General features: G+C 36.8%; 2 protein-coding genes and 1 long non-coding RNA gene across 4 annotated transcripts in view; 1 reads left to right on the top strand and 2 right to left on the bottom strand.

The window, feature by feature from the left end:
- Positions 1 to 23,239, bottom strand: part of LOC134806522 (uncharacterized) — a 383,826-nt gene that overhangs the window by 357,732 nt on the left and 2,855 nt on the right. The window lies entirely within an intron of this gene.
- LOC134806519 (signal peptidase complex subunit 3) lies at positions 567 to 2,612 on the top strand. Its single transcript, XM_063779818.1, has 3 exons — positions 567 to 806; positions 893 to 1,159; positions 1,740 to 2,612. Exons 1-3 carry the CDS (start codon positions 664 to 666, stop codon positions 1,867 to 1,869), a joined length of 540 nt encoding a protein of 179 aa, XP_063635888.1. The 5' UTR covers positions 567 to 663; the 3' UTR covers positions 1,870 to 2,612.
- Positions 10,471 to 13,886, bottom strand: LOC134806262 (FGFR1 oncogene partner 2 homolog). Of its 2 annotated transcripts, none has more exons than XM_063779492.1 (5): positions 13,684 to 13,886; positions 13,370 to 13,504; positions 12,098 to 12,349; positions 11,247 to 11,375; positions 10,471 to 10,632 (listed from the first exon to the last, which is right to left on the bottom strand). In XM_063779492.1, the coding sequence occupies exons 2-5, from the start codon at positions 13,502 to 13,504 to the stop codon at positions 10,522 to 10,524; spliced, it is 627 nt and encodes a 208-aa protein (XP_063635562.1). In that variant the 5' UTR covers positions 13,684 to 13,886; the 3' UTR covers positions 10,471 to 10,521. The 2 variants fall into 2 exon arrangements, with proteins under 2 accessions (XP_063635562.1, XP_063635561.1); XM_063779491.1 differs by having other exon boundaries at positions 10,475 to 10,632; positions 13,578 to 13,882.

Here is a 23,239-nt window from a genome sequence, read left to right as displayed (position 1 = left end):
TCGAGTGGAAGGTGACCCGCTGTACGTCCGTTAAGGACGCAGCTACTAGTAAGAGCGAGAAAAATAAATACTAACAGGATGAAAGTCGCGGTCCGGTACGCCCGTCTGTTATAGCCGTAACAGACTACCGCACCGCACCGCGACCTTGGTGCGCCGCACCCATAAGTGATAGCGATAAAGAGATATCTCTCTGCGGTGCGGTGCGGTAGTCTGTTACGACTATAAAACAAAGACGGTATTGAGTTCTAGTGAGTGAATATTCTTTGTATAGTTTATCAAAGGACTGTCTCATTTCAATCATAGACAGAGAGAATCATACTATCTTTGTCTTGCACTAGTACTAGCACCCAAAAGCAAAGGATGAGTATAGTTTTCCTGGTTCTTACTGACTGAACTGAACTGACAAATCGGTTTGACTATATCAACCTCCTAGTGAGTATTATATTCTTTGATATCAACATAATGTACTTAACCCTACTACGCGTCAAGACACGGTTTTATTTTCTTTTTCAGAAAATATGTTTATGAATGGTTTTTGAACACACTTTAGTGACGTTTACAATTGACGTGTCCCGAAACGTCAAACAGTTGTTGCGGAGGTTAGCGTTGTAGCCACCGCTAAAAGAAATTTGTATTTATTAAATATTAATTTAAACCGCAAAAATGTATTCAGTGTTAACGAGAGGAAACGCTATATTAACGTATACACTTAGCGTGCTAGCATGCTTAACTTTCTTATGTTTTCTATCTACATTAACTGTGGATTACAGGACGAATGCCCAAATGAACACAGTAAAAGTAGTCGTGTAAGTAAAATTATCCATATACATTGCTGTAACATGTGTATTATTTTAAGAAGTCTTAACACCGTTGAATATTTATTTTATTTCAGCAAGAACGTGCCGGATTATGGAGTTTCTAGGGAGAGAAATGATCTAGGCTTCCTTACTTTCGATCTGAAGACTGATCTGTCCCATTTGTTCAACTGGAACGTGAAACAGCTATTCTTGTACCTCACAGCCGAATACATTACTCCCAATAATGAGCTCAACCAAATTGTACTATGGGACAAAATTATTCTTAGAGGAGAAAATGCTGTTCTTGACTTCAAAAATATGAACACGAAGTACTACTTCTGGGATGATGGTAAAGGCTTGAAGTAAGTAAGACTTGTAAAAATATACTAGGTATATATATCGTAAAGTAAAATTATAGCAATAAGAATCTGATTCCTATAAAAAACAGAAATAGCTCTTAATCTATTTGGATTCTAATCTGATAACAATGATTTGTTTGTTTGACAAGACACCTTTATAGGGTTCCATATCCTAAGTTTGAGAATTGGAACCCTGTTATTAATCTTATGCTGTCTGTCTTTCAACTGGCTCTATCTTAAGAACCATTAGCACTAGGTAGAAAATTGAAATTTTCTTGTGTTTTTAAAATACAAAGAATAAGTTTTGTTTTCAACTCAGATTCTCATTTAACTTGTTTCTTTATTTAATGTTCCCATTTGAATGTATTCTGGAAAATTGATAGATCACATTTCAAACTTTTGGTTTATGTGGGTTACTACAAATCTATAAGATTAGAAACATGAAGATCTCTAGACAATATTATTTTATGTAACATTAAATTATAAGTTCTTCAACCTGCTATAAGAAAAAAGTCAGACATATAGTAAGGATAGTAGATTGGAATTCTTCCAAATAATAATGCACAATGTTGTATGTTTTCAGGGGCCATAACAATGTAACACTAACGCTGTCATGGAACATCATCCCCAATGCAGGGTTGCTGCCAAACATCATGGCCCTCGGATTCCACTCCTTCCGGTTCCCAACCGAGTACACCCAGACCAGAGTGTGATCAACATTGCAACTTTGCTTTTAAAGTATCTCAGTAAAGTACTAGGATAGTTATACACCTCGGCACATATGCCTTTCAAATATGTATATTCAAGGAGTTATTGATTGTGGATCAGATGTAAAGAGTAAGAAAACATTTGCCTCCAAGTCAGCTAAACTACATGACACTATACTGCACCCTTAATATATGTTTTGTTGTAACTGAATTGTCAAATGTCAACTTTCAACAACCAGAGCTACCACGTATAATGTATGGGGCCGTACAGTAATATCTACTAGAGTTAGACCAAGATAAGTCTGCAATGATTTTGATAGCACCCGCAGTGCAAGTGTTATTTTAAACGTCAAACTTCTATGGAATTATGACGTATAAATAACACTTGCACTGTGTATGCTATCAGAATTGTTGCAGACTTCTTGGTCTAACTCTACAACTGTCAAAGTTTAGACACAAATGTGTCTTAGACTACCTCTTTCATATTAATAACTGGTAATATGTATGGGTGGTATTCCATCTGTCCAATATATTGGTCCAATGTCATTGTGTCACACTCTCTCATTAAGCAAAATACGAGACAAAATACACATTGGACATTTGGAATACCACCCTATGCCACTTGTTCCCTTTGAATGCTCTCTGTAGCAGAAGAGACAGATTGCCGAGATGCATAATTAGAGACAGTACTGTATATGGGTGAATGTGGTGTGACATAAGATCATAAGAGAATACATGTTTTCTGTAAATGTTGTTTTGTTTCATTACAATGAAATATTAAGTATTTTAACAATATTTGTCATACGTTTAGGGAGAGGGAGCGGGTCGACAAAATGTGACATGTTGTGACAAGGGGAAGGGAGGAGTCACAAAATGACGTCACTCAAACTTCATCTGTAGCAAAGACATATGTAACTTCGTATAAGATGAATAAAGTCTAAGGAAAAAACGTGGCTCGGAAATCAAAAAAGTCATTCTCGGACCTTTAGCCTATACTCGGCTAGATGGCGTGACGACACCGTTTCATATTTAACAATTTTAACACAGATATCAGTGAATGGACATGGGTCATAATGATATAAAAATTATAAAATCATTTATCCATATATATACATTTTTTTTATAATTTTATCCATTTTCATTTTGAGTTTTAGTCGTGTGTTGATAGATGGCAGTAAATTTACTGTGACTACAAAATTTACTATGACAGGACCCCTCTATACTATCTATTCTCTTTGTCTGTAGGTAAACGAAAATTGTTTTGATATTTTCATCATCATCAATAGATCTTATTTCATGCAGTTGTACTGAAGTGTAAAGTAAAGGCCTGTGAGCTGTAGACCTCGCAATTAACTTAAAAAATATAATAATGAAACAGCAATCGGAGAATACCTCAATCAAAGTCATTATAGCAATTTTAAATGTTTTTAATATTATCAGATACATTTATTATCATTTTTGCTCTATATGTGTTGTCCTACAGCAGAAAAAACTAGTACATTTATATTTTCTATCATTGCTTTCAGTAAAAATATCTACACATAGGTACAAGTTACCACTCTCTTTTGTTACCACTTATAAAGAACCCCATGTCTATAGGTATTTATAAAATATTTACCCCATTACTTAGTGTCGTGTGAGCCCGGATTCCACTCGTCAATAAGCGAGTTAAAAGAAATCGTGGCTGTACCAACACACAGTTATCTGGTATCGTCTTGGGTCGTCCCATTCGTTTTTCGTCAAGTTTTTAAATTGGTCCTATTCTGCTTTCGTCACTCATTCTACATTCGTCACAATCGTCGGTGGCTTTCAATGTAGAATGAGTGACGAAAGCAGAATAGGACTAATTTAAGAACTTGACGAAAAACGAATGGGACGACCTAAGACGATACCAGTTATCTGACGATTTTGACGTCAGTTAACCAGTGCCCAAATTTAAGTACCACACTGTTAACTGTACATCGGTAGATCTTATGCCGTTTGTAATAAGGTCCACTAATTTACAGTTAGGAGTGTTGCTGCTTGTACCTAACTATACTAGCTATAGGTGTTGTATAGCAATGTGGATACTTAAGTTAGGGCACCGACTGTACGTCACATCTAATAAATCTTATCTCTTATAAGTAATGGGATGAATTTATAACACAATTTTTGATTCATTAAAGGGCATGTGAATTTCAACAGGATAAAAGTCTTTATAGAGTACAATATTCTTAACTCGTCAAATTTAAATAATTACGTCTAACAAAATGTCCTCAAGACAACCGAATATGCATTTAAGGTTACAGTACAATTAACAATCTAAAATTTAATCTAGTTTATTTGTTTGTGTATATTTAACTTCCCACGCATAAGCAAATGAGGTAATATCGTACATTTTAAGGTGGAATCACATCTATCAGCATTGAGCTACATACATAGATCTAGATTTAGACATAGACACGTACGCATCGGAAAGCTGCAAGCATGCGTACGCATTTTCATACTAACGAGCGATTTATCGTATACAAACAGCAGCAGTCTTAACTGTACATGGACCTATTACATAAGGCATAAGGTCCGCCGATGTACAGTTAACAGTGTGGGCGATGGTACATATACAGGGTGTAAGATTCTGACTTTTGACAAATGTCATCATTGCTCCACATTTTCAAACAAATTGTCAAAAGCACTGCCAATGATTATTAATACAGTATGTTTCTTTTTGTTGTCGATTATTGGAAATAACTTTTGTTTGAAAATTTATTTTTTTATCTTTTGATCTATAATTAAAAAAATATTACCGTTAGAACATTTCTTAGAAGTAACCCTACGTGGGATTTCAGGGTTAGTCCAATGGCTAAGGTCACGCTGTATATTAAAATGCGACTCGATGCTATAGTAGACCCAAACCAAACGGACGACCAGCTTCATATCTCTATCTCTCTCACCCTACCTTCGTCTACGCGAGCGCGAATGAGAAGTTTTACGACCCCGGTCGTCCGTTTGGTTTGGGTCTACTATAATAGATGTGATTCCACCCTTACACTTGCGAATAACAAGTATGTTTAATATGAGTAACTAATGATTTAAATCCCACCTCTATTTTGATATAATAGGGTAGGGGCATATTTACCTAGGGCCAAACGGACCCATGGCTTTGGGCAGCGGGCTGGGCCTTATAGTGGGCGCAACGTATGAAAGCTATACATTTGACAGTTATAAATTTACCCTTATAAATGAAGCTAAGACCTATGGTTTAACTGATAGCCTTAGCTTTATATATATAAGGCTCAATTCATTACTGTCAAATATCGATTCTTACGCTGCGCCGAGTATAGTTTGGGCGGTTAGTGTATGCAAGCCTTTATACGCCCAGGCTGCCATCAAATGTTTTAAATTATGTCTAAACAAGTAAAATTTTAAATGCTACTGTAATATTAAATGAGTAACTAAATAGAAATAATAATATACACATTCTTGAGTTGACAATTTCAATCAGGTGATGTGGACAACGATTTTTTATAGATTCAAGAGTACATATACATATTATTGGGTCCTTACCTATGAAATTGGCGTTTTTGTTCATAGATATAAGTCTGATCCTAGTTTTTTTTTTTTACAAAAGTACATACACAATTACAATAAAACTACAATATGATTTCGCCAAACTGCTTGACAGCAATTAATTGTTATTTTTTATTGTTAAGTGTTCAGAATTAAGCCTTAAAAATAGGTCTTTTCATGTGCTGTCGGTTCGAGTATTAAAATTACTTATATTTTTCTAATGGTACCAATTTTCAAGAAATGGAGATATTGAAAACATACCTTAAAGGTGTCAAAAATTACTAGAAAAATTTTGTTTGGTTTGAATTAGCCATCAAAAAAATATCCGCAAAATTAATTGTATGGAAATTCGTGTTTCGTTGAAATTCTCCGAACAAAACGCCAATTTCATAGGTAATGACCTAATATATTGATACCTACAGTGAGCATCAAATAGATAGTGGTGGCCAATATGACTAAAAATATTGGCACATTTCTTTATTATTTATGGTAATGGTGTTACGATACATTTGGTCACTTTGGCCGTCGCTATCTTTTTGATGCTGATTGTACATATTTGGCCGACGCAATAATAAGATACCTTATTTGTGCTCATAATTAATACTGCCGCTGTCTACATAACTACATTCCAGCCAGTTGAGACGGGTAGCTACTTCATTCATTTCATTTATTAATTCATATAACAATAAACATTGTGTTTGAAATTCTACTTTTTTTTATACCACGATGGCAAACCGATAGCAAAGTTGTCTAAATTCCACGAAAAATTCGTATCACTGAGTTTGATAGTTCAACTAGATGGCGCTGTACGTCGCCATAAGTTTTGTGGTAACGGTAACTGAAATTTAAATAGTCATATTCTGTACGCCTAGCACATGATTGGCGCGACAGTATCTCGCGGGGAGATAGACTAGCCGTCTTTTTCCAACTATGTTATTAAAAGAGGGACGGGTAGTCTATCTCGCCGCGAGATACTGTCGTGCCAATCATGTGCTAGCCCGGCTGACAACCAGAGTTACCGCATAATGTATGAAGCCGTACAATGCCATCTATATTAAGCTATCAAATGAATTTGTCTTTGGGTACTTTACACTTCTTATACAATCAATGAATCTTTGCCGATCGTGAAATACTCATCGCTCTGATTTTGACCTATAGAGTCTATTCGGAAAGAGAAGAGTCGTGGAATGTATTGGACCCCATACATTCCACGACTCTTCTCTTTCCGCTTTCATTTATATTATGAGAATAGCCACGATACCTACATTTATTTAAGTAATTATATAGAGATGGGAGTGCCGCCGTACAGGCCTGTGCATACCGGGTGCGTGTGCGTAGTCGTGCACGTGCGCGTTGTAATATACAAATCCTTATGAGAGACGGCATACCGCTTGCGTGACACGTGCGTGCGCAGCTCAAACACGCACGTCTACACACACGCAGCCGGTGTGCTCTGGCCTTTACTGGTATCTTATGCAATTATTTTTAACACGACTCTTTCTATTGTAGGTACAATTATTACGTAAGTTTGTGCTATTTATCTGCAACAAAATAATTTTAGGTTCCTTAGTTAAATAATACAAATTTCAAATGCCAAAAAAATTAATTATATATTAGTCAGTTAACCTGTCTGGAGCAGCCCCTAGAAATGGTGCACTAAGTTGTTGAACTGAGATACTCGAATTTAGTTCCTAATATATATTAAACATTTTGAAAAGGCTTGAATTTTAGATATAATTATCATATTATTCTAAATGAAATTAAATCAACAGTTATTTAATCTTCATATCAATTACGTCTAATGTAGAGAATACTATTTACCCACACGTCGGTTTGATTATACGAGCGTACTTTTTGGGTCTAAATAATATTATATTTTGGCTTTGCCAACTCCTTAACTAACGCACTAAAGTTAAGGTATGTACCTATTATATATAAGATTCGTAGCAAATGTCATTCGAAATAGTAACTATCTGAAAGGTAGATAGATACTAATGCCAACGTGATGTTAAAAATAAGGACGGCGTTCATTACCATGTGTTTTTATTTGTCTATGCCACTGGGGAAAATGATGAAAGCTATAAGTATGTGTTTTTTTTTAATGTCGGAAGGATAGAAAAAACAACAGTCGGACAACTAAAAAAACTATAAATGCGGAAAGAAAGCGCAGACACATGGATCAGAAACCTTACTACGTCGTCCTATAAGAGTCCCTACTTTCGTCCTTCTACTTTAATGTCTCTAACATCAAAAGCTGACCTTACTAAGCCGCATGAAAAAATATTGCATATTTTAGGTAATTAATTATTTCGCAATAATCACTCAATCATCACCATCACATTCTAAATATTATTTATGATTCACATTCTGCATCATTCTGGGATAATTATTTCAAAGAGGATTCATGAATTTTGATATTGAAAGTGTGACAACATCAGTTAAGTACAAACAGCAACACTATTCACTGTACATCGGTGGACCCTATTACAAAAGGCATAAGGTTTAGTTTACCGATTGACAGTTAACAGTGTGGGCGATGGTATAGTCTGAATGCATATGCACCTAGTGATCCAAAAGACTCGAGCCTTTGGAGCTCTTTTTTTAGGGCTCGACTCATCTCTTGAAGCCTAAAAGGCTAAAAGCCTATTTAGCTCTTTAGCCCCCGAGCCTAGACTCTTGGGGCTAATAACCTTATTAAGCCCCTAAAAAAAAGCCTATTTAGCTCTTTAGCCCCCGAGCCTAGTTCTATTTAAGATCCTAAACTCTTGGGGCTAATAACCTTATTAAGCCCCAAGAGCTTTTAAATAGAATTAGGCTCGGGGGCTAAAGAGCTAAATAGCCTTTTAGGCGTCAAGAGATGAGGCGAGCCCTAAAAAAAGAGCTAAAAGGCTTGAGTCCTTTGGATCACTAAATGCAATAAAATTAGGGGTACATTTTTGACTAGTTTAAGAAAATAAATTGTTTGATGATGCTATAATTTAATATCATATATTTGACATCCGCATACGTTTACGGATAGTGGGTCCCAGAAAGTACTGACCTACGTACTATTACAAAGAGGACCTTCTATATTATGTATTTTCATTAACGCTATATCCAAATAATCTAAATTAAACTAATTTTCTATTCATTATTAGCGTTTAATTAACACAATTTTTATCGAGTATTGTAAGTATACGTAATTAATTAACATTTTGATTTTTCTCATGAGCACAAAAACCCGTTACATTAAAAAATAATTGCATTGGGTAGAAGTTTTAAAAAATCGAGAGAAACGCTAACACTGGACAAATATGAACAGAATAACCACATTATTCAATTATTACTAGGTACTAAAACAAGATTTAACTCAACAGTATATACCAGGGGGGTTCTGTTGCACGAGCAAAAACTTTATTTTATAGAGAGGTGGATGGAACGATGACGAAATTTCAGAATTTTCAGATTATCACGGTTCGGTCACACTGGTCCGGATCCGCGCGCCGCGCCGGTGTGATGTGTATGTATGTAGTGCTATCTCGGTCACTCAGCGGATCTGCGCCAGTGTCACGTGCAAATTGTATGCAAATTTAGACAATTGCCGACTAAGAAGGTGCAACCAACTTACCCCCTTATTCATAAACGCGCTACAAACCTCAATTAGCTAATAATCGTTTGTCTTTATCTGTTATTTTGACTTATGTAAGAACGGGATAAAACACAATTTAACTAAATTGGGCCCGTAAAGTTTTATGAATAAGGGGGTTAATCGATGGCCTTAGAAGTATCATATTTATATAGAATAGAGTAGTATCCAAAAAAATATTGCTTTGAACAAAATAAATATTTAGTTTTATTACTCTCTAAAAAGACAAATACACAAAATTGATTTAAATAGTTATTGTGGTTTATTATATTAAAAAAATATATAGTTCCCTACGAACGTATAACGAGCTACGATATTGTCGTATAAAGATCCATTGCTGTCACGTCACGTGTTTAATTTTTGCTCCTGTACCAGGCCCCACCCCGTATAATAAACCATGATACTTGCCATACTTGTGATTTCAAAGATTGATAATACTATAATTTACAATTATAAGAAACTTTGTTTCTCAATAGATAGATAGATATAACATGAGCGATAACTTGAAATTTTACATTACAAATTTACTTCTAGTCATATTCAACATCGATACAACCAAAGGAGAACATAATCACTTTGTTAGCTATAATGTAGTTCGCTGTATTTATGTAACTCCTTTTCTTTTGCAAAATGTGAAATGGTGATGTAACTGTCAAAAGACCTATTTTCAAAAATCTGTGTATGTGTGTAAAATCACAGACAACCGAGACTGACGTATACAATCGAAGATTGCTAGGAGAAATTTTTGTTTATAAATTTAATTATGCCTCCGTCCGACACCGTCATCAGAGATTCCGCCATCGTCGTCATGGTTTAAAAACCACGAAATTATTATGAACATTTTGACTGGTGTCTAACAGTTCACTTGGCAGAGCATTTTCAAGACTAATTATACATTTTTGTTTTCTGGACTGTCATGTTATGGTCAGGTGAGATATGCCTAGGTCAATAAGATACGACTTTCTATTACCTATTATATTATGTAACCTTCTAGTAATGTCGGAAAACCCAATAAGTGACTTTGCTAAACGGTTAACGATTACATAAAGTTGAATCTATTGTAATTAGAAAAGAAAATTTCTAAAATCGGCCTACCGCGTATTACGGCTCGGCTACGACATTGCGCGACTCGCAACGGCGGCGGCGGCAACCATAGGTTGGAGCGAGACAGCGATCGGAACTTTCGTTCCCACCTATGGTTGCCGCCGCCGCCGTCGCGAGACTCGCGAGTCGCGCAAAGCCCTTAAAATTAAACATGTTAGTCGTTACAGATCGTCTGGCACAGCGCCGCCGTCGGAGCGACAGACACAAAATATACTTCAACTGCATACGTCGTCGGTAACTCGATTATCTGCAGTAGTAGGATAGAGGTTGTATACTGGCTGGAGCGCTACCTCGGTGGCTCAGAGCCGGGCGGGGCGGGCGGCGGCGGCGGCGGCGGTGGCGGGGGTGGCGGGAGGAGCAGCAGCGGGCTCGGGCGCGGCGCGTCACGCGTGCAGCGGCGGCCCGTCCGTCTGCACGTCCTTGTCCTCGGTGGGCGGCGCCACCGCGCGGTCCGACCCGTACCGCCGCGACAGGTCCAGCATCTCTCGCAACCCCTGCAATTCAATCAATAACTATTATAGAACAGTCAGCAGCAGAAGTTGCTAAGCGGGCCATGTGTTCAAAATGATCTTGACGCGACTTTATTGTTAAGAGAATAAGAGTGTGTCAAGGTAATTTTGAACACCTCGGCCGCTTAGCAACTTCTGCTGCTGACTGAACAATCTTACACGAATAGACTTAGACCCACAACTAGACGACGATATAATATAGTAGATAAATACATAAAAAAACATCCATAACTCAACAAATATTTGTGAAAACACAAATAAATGCCCTTACCAGGATTCGACCCGGGACCTCCTGCTTTTGTAGGCAGGTTCACTACCGACTAGGCTAGGAGGCTCTTAAAATAAATCACTACCAAACGACCATAGACTGAGTATACTTAAAGCTGGCTACAAACCCAAACGATTTATTGTAACGTTTAACTGTACAGTCCGATTGCGCAGTTTTATAAAGCGTGTGTAAGGCATTTATTTGCTAATTCTTGCTAATTAAAAAAAACCATTACATAGGTAAATACACCGTTAAAATCCCTTAACGTTCCTCCCGAGCCTGTATAGCCAAGCAGACCCAACTGAGAAAGATCTGTTGTGAACGAATTTACCTTGTTTTCAGTGATGAGCCTGTGGTACACCTCTTCCTCCCTCCTTATTTCACCATTCTCCTCCATATTCACAGCTTTGTACATGATACTGGTCATTTCATTGATTCTCTCTGCTTGTTTACGAATGAGCTGCGAAAATAAGTAATTGTGTAAAGTTACTAAGTCCATAATAGGTATATTTATGGTACACTGGTATTGACCATGTAAAATAAATGACTTCTCTTCCCAACAATTCTTATGACTGTGACTTTTCAACATCAAAGAAAATAAATCCATTAAGTTTTTTTTTATTATGAAACAAAACTTACAATTGTACATAATAATACAGTAGCCAAAACAGTGTCCCTAATGATATAATATATAAATCACAAATACTCAAAGGGAACTTATTACAACAGAATAAAAAAATACTAATAAAGGATCATGATAACCAAGGTGCAGAATCGGTTTACTATATCGGTTTTACTCTATTAGTAACAACAAATACTGCTTATATTATTATACTATGTTTGCCATCTACATATAACTGTCTCTTATTAAATTTGGTTAGCAAAATAACCTCATAAACAACACTCTCATACTCACCGCAATACCAATTGACGACTGAGGTCGTAATGCTATCTCCTTTACCTTTGTTAGGGCTGATTTAAACGGCGCGCGAACTCGTATTCGATTTTAGTTACATTGAGGACTATAAGTTACATCCGATTCAGCCGCCAATCAAAAAACGCAATATAATGAAGCTCGCATGCTAGTTCTCGCACTGTCTATCTAAATGAGCCTTTAAGACCAACCAAGTTGGCTTTATGATCTCAGGCCCCAGTCGGTACTGCGGCTACTATAGCACTCACCTCTTGCTGTTTTTCATTGACAGCTGCCGTAAAGTCTATTCTGGACTCCCACACTCTCTTTTCCGTGTGCTGTCTGTATTTAGACATGATGAGCTCCAAAGCCCGCCTGTGATCTTCTAGTGCAGCCCGAAGCTCCCCATTTTCACGTTGAACATCCCTCATCAAGCGAGATTCCCTTTCTATGCTGGCTATAAGTGCTCCACGGGGGCGTTCGCGTGAAGCCTCGTTCAGTGTATCAACCTCTTCTTTGTACTACAAACAAAATGTTTGAGAGTATTATTTGCATGCCATAATTGTATGTGTCTAAAAGGTCATTTCCTGACAACGTATGGGAGTGGTCAGGTCACAAAAGTGACTCATAATTGCAAGCAACAATAGGTGAATATGCTTTATTATTGAAACATTACAAAACTAAGGGATTCAGATTGAAGGTCATTGTCGCCAGGAATCCCCTTAACAAAGGTTTCCCGAGTTTTATGAACAAGAATAATTCAATTATCAATATTATTTCTTTTTGAGATACCAAAAAAAAAAAACATAGCGACCATATTACAAAGAGTGTAAGCACCGAAAGTGCTGAGGTCTCAAGGGGAAGGGGCCGACCGCTGACAAACTGGGCTTCGACCATCAAAAAAGATCTACTGACGCACAGCTTGACGCCGGATATGACAAAAGACCGCCAAAAATGGTGCCAGTGTTAGATGTGCCGACCCCAAGTAAATGGGATAAGGCAAGGATAATGATGATTTCTTTTTGAGATACCACTAAGTATCATTATGAGGGCAGTTTTTAGGGCTTTTGCAAGCGATGGGGGCTTTTACATAAAATTTGTCTATGGATAAAATTTATCTGTAATAAATAATTAATAACTTTGTAAACTCTGATGTAGCATATAAATAATCCTATTATTAGTTCAATATAAATATTTTGATACGAAAGTCTTTGTGTTTAGGCAAAATTTTATAAACATAAAATTATAATATAGGTAACTTCTAGCTATCCAAAAATCAAAACACCATAAGCATAACAACATCATCAGCCATAATAAGGTTACATGTTAAAGTTGTTAAAGCAGCATAATTGTTTGTTTTACAGCTTGCAATGATATACCAACATGTGATAGGAATTCGTAGTAGTAGTAACACAAAATATCAGTCTAATTCATCAATTATAACTACGTGGAATAAATAACGTATGGAACAATAGTTATTACTTATTAGGCAGTAATGTTAGCATCATCCCACACTCCATCGCTTAATAAGAATAAATTACCTGTTTCATGGTGTGGATTTGACGATATGCAGATTGAGTTTCAGTTAGCAAAGCATCCGATTCGGTTTCGCGTTCTTTAAGACGACCAGCGAGTCTTTTTGCATCCAAAATTATTTGTTGTATGGTCAGTGACATCTGAAAAAACCAGCCACATAAAATACGCTCGCAGTACACGACTAAAACAGATTAATAACTAAACTGCACGAACCCTGAATTCCACACAAAACAATTACACGAATAACGTATCATCTAAGTGCTTTGCCACCGTTAATCCCGTGAAAATACCAATTTAAAATTGAGAAACAACAACGCACATCAGCTGTTTCGTGGATAGAATTTGGCGGCCATTAGCTTTCATGCCTCTCATGGACCGAGTGAACACTAGCACAGCGATTACTTCCAAATTCAGAGAATACCATTGAAACGGAAGCAAATGAAAGGTACATGCAACGTTGTAACGAAATTTCCTTGGTGAAAAAGAGAGAGTAGATGGCTTGAAGAAAGTTATTGAAAATATTTAATTTGGCAAGATTATTCGACACGACCTTGACGGGCGACTGTTCAGAAACCATACAATCCAATCAATCCATCCAGAGAATATAATCCACAAACTACTAAGAAGATACTACGTATCAGACAAACGTCTGGCCTACTTGTGGTTTAGTCGTTAAGTATCTGTGGTCAGTACAACTCGATACTGACGTTTGTTTTTTTTTAAATGCAAGTGGCGGGAATAATCAAGGAATTTGAATTCTACGCTTCCCACAGCGCGGGAATTTCAAAATTATATTTTACCATAATTTCATAAAAAGGTTATTTTAATAGGGAAAGTTATTTCAGTTTATCCAGAATCTTCCCAGATAAACTGAAATAACCTTTTAAATGAAAGCACAATGTAATATTTGTTATCATTTATTCCTAAACCTTTTTTTATATTTCCTGTAAGCCTGTGCTTGCATAAGAGGCAAGTTTTTAATATTCAATCTTGACACATCGGTGCCTTTTAAAATTTTATTTATTGTATTACACCAGTTAAAAATACTTAGTGTTAGTGATACAGAAATGAATGTCTGCTTAGCCAAATCACGGTGAATTTCGCATTTGATAAAATCAAATGAATATTTGGACATTAAAATTTGAGTAATTTGTTTTTTTATGTTTGATTTATGCGCGTTGTGTTCCAAATATTCATTTGATTTTTCGACAATGTTGCCAAAAAACCTCACAGCATGCTCCGAGGGATAGGTCAATTTATTTTTTTTAATTACATTGTACTCTCTCTTAGATATCCATTTATGGATATCTGTTTCTTCTGTTGTTAAATCTTTTTCACAGTTTTGGCAAGCAAGTATCTTCAGTACTTTTCTAGTGACCCATCCCGCGGTATATGCCCGTGAGTGTACATCTAGACGCTCCCGTGTGGCTTGAACCAATAGTTGTTCTGCGCCGTTCTCACGATCGTTGGAGGTCGAAAATGAGGAAGGCGCAGAATCAACCGATATGGCAGTATTCTCGTCCATTGTACTGGTTTCTTCGGTGTGCGAAAACAATGATTGAATTTTAATAACTTGCTCAGCACAGTCTTCTTCACAATTGTAAGTGTTTTCATGAAATTTGATAAAATTTGTTATAAGTAATGACTTAAATGTGCACTCAAAGGCGTGGCAGGTCGGGTCATTATTTCTGGCATTGTATGCCCGTACTCTTCCAAAGAAGTTTTCGATCGCGTCAGAATTAAAATACCGCGGGCGCATTATCTTTATGTTTTTATCTTTCATGACCTGCCACAGCCTTTGAAAACTTTTTAACGTCGTCACCCAATTTCTTAAACTCGGGACTGTGGTCATTTTGCCATTATGATCGAGTAGTTTCATATTTTCGACGACTGGTATGGCCTTCGCCCAGAAGACGTGATGTTCAGAATTGTCTGTAACAGCAGTCCGTAATTTCTTCCCCTTGGTGTGCTTGTGGTGGGTGCTGGCACCGTTGACGCTGTCAAAGAGGTCGTCGAGGAACGCCACCAGCTCCGCCGTGTTGGCCAACGTCGCGCTCACCGGTGTGCCGTCCGCGTAGTGCGCTGGAAAATGTTATAAATATCGTTATGAAACTGTACATCAAATTCTCTTTTATGATAAAGTCTGTTCAGAAATAGAAGAGTCGTGGAATGTATTGGGCCCAATACATCGACGAGCACAGACTCTACAGTCTATTGTTACGACCGTGATGCTCACATTTGAAGTCTTTTGTAAGTGGATAATCTTTAAAATTTGATGAGCTGATTTGGAGCTTATGTAAGAAATATCCCTTAATATTAATAATAATAAACATTTGGGGACAATATCGTTTTTAGAAAAAAGGTCAAACAATCTTGACATGTCTTGGAAAAACACTTTTGAAAAATAAGTCACGGCAAATATGTAACAATTATGAATCATATACAATTATTTAGATTATTTTGCTTTCATAATAGTTACTGATTTTTAAAAAGAGTTTTTAGGGTTCCGTACCCAAAGGGTAAAAACGGGATCCTATTACTAAGACTCCGCTGTCCGTCCGTCCATCCGTCCGTCTGTCACCAGGCTGTATCTCATGAACCGTGATAGCTAGGCAGTTGAAACTTTCACAGATGATGTATTTCTGTTGCAGCTATAACAACAAATACTAAAAAGTGCGGAACCCTCGATGGGCGAGTCCGACTCGCACTTGTCCGGTTTTTCAATTAAGACACGTCAAGATCTCGTAGACTTTTTCTAATGCTAAAATAAAAAAACGAACTATAAGTAAAGCTTATACTAGGGCGCTCGGCGACGATATACATAAAATAAAATATATACTTAGATAAATAAAAAAACCGGGCAAGTGCGAGTCGGACTCGCCCACCGAGGGTTCCGTACTTTTTAGTATTTGTTGTTATAGCGACAACAGAAATACATCATCTGTGAATATTTTAACTGCCTAGCTATCACGGTTCATGAGATACAGCTTGGTGACAGACGGACGGACGGACAGCGGAGTCTTAGTAATAGGGTCCCGTTTTTACGCTTTGGGTACGGAACCCTAAAAACATTCATGATCATGACTCAGGTACAAATATTCGCGATAAACACACAAATAAATGCCCGTACCGGGAATCGAACCCGGGACTACTGACTAGGCTAGGAGGCCATACACTTACACGTACGTTCATTACCAATGTCTTTTAGATGAAGGTAAACATCGTGAAGCAACCGCACAAGACCCAATAAATCTGCTTAGTATAAAATTAATGAAGTACCGGGGACATTGATAGACATTATTATTTGATTACATGTACTCACAAAATGAAGCTGTGTAGGATAAAGCTCCTGCCATGGTTTGACTGAAAACACGTACACAGTTTTTCACCTGAAACACGACAATAATAAATATAGATATCTATCGTCCTGTCGATCGGGTTTAAAAATTTGCTTAGTCCCTTATATAAACAATTATACCTTCATTTTCTTAATTTTCTCCGGGAGTATGTGCTCGTCGTTGAGCTTGTGCAGCAGGCGAGCTTGCGCGTGGCCGCAGTCGGTGCGGTACACGTCCACCAAGTCCTGCCACTTCGACACTTTGCCCTCCATTACAATATTCTTCGTCAAGAAGTTATTCCTGACTCCTTTAATCAAATGTGGCGGGTCATACAGCACACTAAGGGTTTGGCCATTTAAGTGTATAGTGTCATCTGAAAAATATACAAAAAAAATACATATATGATATAAATATTTCTTTCATCTTATTGTCCTGTGTATGTGTGTTTTATGGAATAAATGTCTTTCTTCTTCTTCTTCTTCTTCTTCTTAAATAATACAACCTAAAGTTACTGATTTATCGACCTTAATGTAAAACGTTTTATACTGTTTGGTACGAATTTTAAATTGTGAAATTACAACATTAATTTTGGTTTGATAAATCAGCGCAATTTCAAGTGAAGAAGCACAAGCTGGTCTGCGTAGAACTACATAATGAGTTTCAAAACCGTTCTGTCATAGGAGTTTCATCCACACATATAATCTTCATAAAATTAAATAGAGTTGGACAAAGATAAGTAAGCAACGATTTTGATAGCACACGCAGTGCAAGGGTTATTAAAAAAAATTAAACGTCGTACGTCTCTAAAATTATGACGTACCTATAAATAACACTTGCACTGCGTGTGCTATCAAAATCGTTGCAGACTTGACTTGGTCTAACTCAACACAAATAAAATTTCGTAAGAAACTAGAAATAAATATTTTTTTTTTCTAAGAAATTAAGATATGTACGAGATATTTACCGGTCTCCTGGCCTGCTATGATTTGTGATCTTCTAGTGTCCTCTTGAAGGCTTTTGAAGGCGCTTTGAAACGAAGTCCCCTGGTCGCTTATCAAAGCGATAGGCTGGAGCCCCGTCTCGCACACGGCCGCCACTATCTCCTTGATGATGGCCTTCATCTGCGGACCCGACGCGGCACCTTCGGAGAAGTAATACGCCATCGGTTGTTGCCACTTATGAACCGCGCCTTTAATCATAAATGCTAGAGCGTGGTCGGCCAAGTGGTTGGTCTTCTCAGACAATTCAACGAATCCATTAATATTGTCGTGTTTCCGTGAGTAATGGACGCCAGCCTCCAACTTCATCTCATCAAATATTATGGAACACATTCTTTTGGCCTCATTCCATTTGCAGACCTGAGAATAAAACAAATGTTAATTTCAATGTTAGGCCTTGCTCATTTTAGCGTCGTCCAGGGGCCCGTTTCTCAATAGCTTGTAACTTGTATTACAAGCGGAAGTCACTTTTTTACAGCTTTTGTTAGAAGTGGACTTCCACTTGTATTACAAGTTACAAGCTTTTGAGAAACGGGCCCCTGGTTGCATCTTAAAGCAGCCTAGGGTTGAATTTGATAACATAATCCTACTAATAGGAGCAGGCACTAGTTTTTCGTATTATGTTCGTATATTTCGTACTTTAGCCCCAGGAAACTCACAGGCACGAGCTGCAGTGCATGGTTTATTTCTAATGTTTGAAAATACAGTAAATTCATCGCTTGCTTTTATTTATCCCTTTTACAATAAAATACTTGATACCTCATAAAATAATGAATAAGTAGATGGCTCTTATTGATACGTACCTCTTGTTTAATGACATTAAAGACTTGAGTATTAATGCCAGCTTCAATGTTTACGTTTAATAACAACTTATTAAGTGTCGTTTTGCATGGCAGGATGAATATTCTCTGCAAGAATCTGTAGCATTTTGGGCTTTGCTTCATAATTGAAAGTGCGATAACTTTTTCCTCTAGGCTAAACCTTCTGCCTTTTTTACTCGTAGTACAGAGTTTAATCTGCATCCACAGAAATTTTCTTGCCACAGAGTTCATTCCTGCCACTAATTGTTTGAATGAAGCCTCTTTTGACAACTTAGAGGCCATCTTGGCTCGTCTGAAGTAGTCCACTTGTTTTTTGGCTTTTTTGTAGTGTTTGTACAACGCCTCGCACTCTGGCGACAGTTGATCGGCGTGAGATACAACTCGAAGTCGCTTGCGACATGCCCATTTCGGAGTCCGTTCCTTTCTCGTGTTCTGTTCTTGAACACCCGACGCCCGTGCGAGTTCTGTAAATAAAATTAATTTTACTGTACGAGTTCATTTTAATTGGGATAGAGCCCGAGATATACGGGCGAGCAAGAATATATAATAAAGAAAAAGAATATGCCTTTAAGATGCAATAACCCATTTCATCTATAATAGTACCCAGTCATCTTACTCAATAAACTAAATTCACGCGCATATTTATTGCCTTCATATTGTTTTCAATTACAAATGAGTATAGTAAATTCTTCGATTACCGCGATAGTCACTCATAAAATAAAACTATTTTGTCCAACGCTGTAAAACTTCTGTTCGGAACGACGGTATGTATTTTGAATTCATTTTGCGCGATATAATCGGTAAAAAGTTTTGTTATGGCTCCTCTACACGATGGGCCAGCGCCGGCCACTCCAAGGGACGCAGCCATATGGTAGAATGAGATAGCAATATCACTTGCTCCCTCTAACGCATAAATGCGTCCCTTGGAGTGGCCGGCGCTGGCCCATCGTGTAGAGGAGCCATTAAATGAGAATAGTATGAAGAAGTAATATGTGCCTTGGATTTAAACTTTAAGCATACTCGTATTATTAATTATTATGATATTGTTACCTGGATTTACCGCAGTTGACTCAACTGACGGCCCTGGAGCAGTGATGTACGCCTGATCATCGCAGATCATGGAAGAGGAGTCGACAACTGAAATTTATTTTTAAAAATGTTTTAATTAAGTTAGGTAAACACGAGCCTATTAGCGCTAATATTGAAGACACTTGTGATAAACAATAGCCAATTAAATATATACCTGCAATTACAATTTAGGGATCAAACTGCATGTAGGAAGCATGCAAAAAAAAATATTTAAAACCATTTTCTAAAATCAAATATTATAATATGTATATAAAACCTTTTCGTAATATGTAGTAACATTCGTTACATGTCACACATGGTAAGACGTACGATTTTCAGTCCGTAGCACGGATAATATATATTTCTTACACAAACTCTTAAGAAATTCATTTGTATGGACCCCGTACAAATGAGTTTCTTGGAATTTGTGTAATAAATATTTACATTTGATCATCATAATCTTCCTCGCGTTGTCCCGGCATTTTTGCCACGGCTCATGGGAGCCTGGGGTCCGCTTGGCAACTAATCCCGAGAATTGGCGTAGGCATTAATTTTACGAAAGCGACTGCCATCTGGGGCCTATACTACGAAACTTTACAAGTGTACAATTCGACAATATTGTTAAATTGTAAACAAAAATACGTACCACAGTCATTTTACATATGTCACATGTACAATTCTACAATTTACTAATATTTTGCATTTGAGGACCGTAACACAAAATAGAGGGTATGTCAAGATAACATACATAATTGTGACAAATGTAAAATTGTATTTATTACAATTTAGTTTTTATACAAATATGTAATAATATAGTGACATACGTAGAATTGTATTTATTACATTTATGTTGAGAGTATTTCATTTTTATCGTTAAAAATACCTTACGAGCATAAATAGTATATCTTTTTAAGTTGTCATTAAAATCGGCTGAAAATGTTTATGCAAAACAAAATTACAGTTTTATGCTTTCGCTGTACGTCCTATGACGCCTAAGGCCTCAGTTACACTTGTAAGTTTTACTTACGTAAGTAGGGACACGGCTATACTACAGAATGAGAGATGAATATCGTTATCTCATTCTAACAAATAGCTTTGTCCCTACTTACGTAAGTAAAACTTACAAGTGTAACTCAGGCCTAACAACTAATTCTTCTTCGCTACTACTATCACTGGTACTGAAAATATTAACGAAACAAAAAGTACTGCGGTAGAATGGATCTACAATCATTGTATTATGCTCTTGCAGCTCTTCACACACGCCGAGAGAATTGTCAACTTTTATTTACATTTCCACATATATGTATGGTTCTTCTACAATTAGTTGTAACACAAATCTTTTACGTACAATTGTCAATTACAAAGTTGTCAAATTTTCCGGAAAATTGCTTGTAAATTGTAATATTTGGTGATACGCGTAATTGTAGATTTGTCGCGACAATTTACATATTTGTATAAATTTTCCATTACAATTAAATTTTGTCATTTGTAAATATTGTGATATGCCTAGTTGTACTAAATACATATTTGTAACTTGTCACTTGTAAATTGTAATTGTAAGTTTCGTGGTATAGGCCCCTGACCTTCCAACCCAGAGGGTAAACTAGGCCTTATTGGGATTAGTCCGGTTTCATCACGATGTTTTCCTTCACCGAAAAGCGACTAGTAAATATCAGATGATATTTTGTACATAAGTTCCGAAACTCATACGAGCCAGGGTTCGAACCCGCAACCTCCGGATTGAAAGTCGCACGCTCTTACCGCTAGGCCACCAGCGCTTCTACATTAATATTTACATTTGATATTCAATAAAATTACAACTGGCTTGTCGGTGAAGGAAAACATTGTTAGGAAATCGAACTCATTCGAATAAAGCTTATTAGCTTCTCCGCTACTAAAATTAGGTCGGTACTAGTGGACGTGTTGCTCTTAGTTACGAGAGAGATATATCGCGAAAAATATAGCCTGTCAAGATTTATGATGCACCTTTGTGTTATTGTTACCTGCATGTGATGAAATTTGCTTAACTGATGTGTCTGCTACCGTGATGCAGGATTGATCAGCGGAGACCGTATAGGAGGCGTCCACTGAAAATAATTTTTAATATATATTTTTAAATACATGTTAGATAAATAAATATTTATTAGCATTTTTGTTAGACAGAAATTCAAACAGAACAGTCGGGATTCAAACCCAGAATCACCAGCTTCGTAAAGCAAGTCGACATTAGACTGGCTAGGCGTCCGTATATATTAATATATTCATTCCCTAAATCTTATACAGTTTCATCTAGTGCTAGATTCTAGCAGAATAAAAAGTTTTGTCGCCAGGTAACCAGGTATCTAAAGAACTAGAAAGATTGTAATATATGTACTGTACACTTGTACAGTACCCTCTTATAATGTTACAATATCTGGGCGACCGAGATTCGCTGGGAAAACATATAAAAACTCTAAAACGCGCATTTTCCCAGACATAAGACCTAGCTTGATTGATTTGTTGCCCCCCTTAACCCCTATCTAGCAAATTCCATCGAAATAGTTAGAGCCGTTTCCGAGATCCCCGAAATATATATATAAATAAATATACATGAATTGCTCGTTTAAAGGTATTAGATGTTATTTTAACCCTTGAAGCACTTATATATAAATAAATATTATAGGACAATGTTACTCAAATCGACCTAGTCCGACGGTAAGCTCAATAAGGCTTGTGTTGTGGGTAATAGACGACGATATATATAATATATAATTATATATAAATACTTATTTATACATAGAAAACAATACATAGAATATATGTACAGTCACCTGCAATAATATGTTACTCTTCGAAGGCCGCAAAAATATGTGACACACTCTTATGGCTCTACAAATAAGATCGTGTCAGATATTTTTGCGGCCTTCGAAGAGTAACATCTTATTGCAGGTGACTGTACCTACATAGAAAATGAATGTAAATCAATAACAAATATTCATGTATAAAACACAAATAAATGCTTGTTGCATGCATTCATATAGTGCTTGTTGCTAGGCCATGAATAAAGTATATTTTGACTTTGACTTTTGAAGGTTTAGTAAAAAAAAGCAAGTCCAGCGTTAACCTATGAGGCACACAAGAAGGAGAAGAGCAAATATCCTTATATAGAGCAAATATCCTCATATTTAGACAAATGATTGTGCATTTATTAAATGAACTGTCACAAATTTATGATGGACTTTTTCTGCAATACTTGGCCTGCATAAGTGGACGTCTTGTTCTTAGATGCTAAAGCGAGCGAACCTTATTAGCCAGCCTCAGTCCTAAAAATGTAGCCCTTTAAGATCTGATTTACATTCATGTTATTGTTACCTGTTTGCGGTGGAGTTTGCTCAAATGACGGGTCCACAACCGCAATGGAAGCTTGATCTGCAGACGAGACGCGCTCTGAAAAAGATTTATATATTTTTTATTTTACAAATACACATATTATAGTAACTGTTTGTTTGCCAGTAGTATTTAATTTTGTGTATAAATGATGGATTAAAAAAGAGAATTCAATCTATTTATTGTGTAGTTACACAACAATTAGACAGGAACAACAAATTTATAGAAATAGACTGAGGGAGAGTAAATATTACTGGTACATACCTGAATTTAGATGAGATGCC

This window comes from Cydia splendana, chromosome 3 (genome assembly GCF_910591565.1).
Source record: "Cydia splendana chromosome 3, ilCydSple1.2, whole genome shotgun sequence".
NCBI classification, from domain to species: domain Eukaryota; kingdom Metazoa; phylum Arthropoda; class Insecta; order Lepidoptera; family Tortricidae; genus Cydia; species Cydia splendana.
Note: the sequence above shows the minus strand (reverse complement) of the source record. Positions and strands in the feature narration are given on the sequence as shown.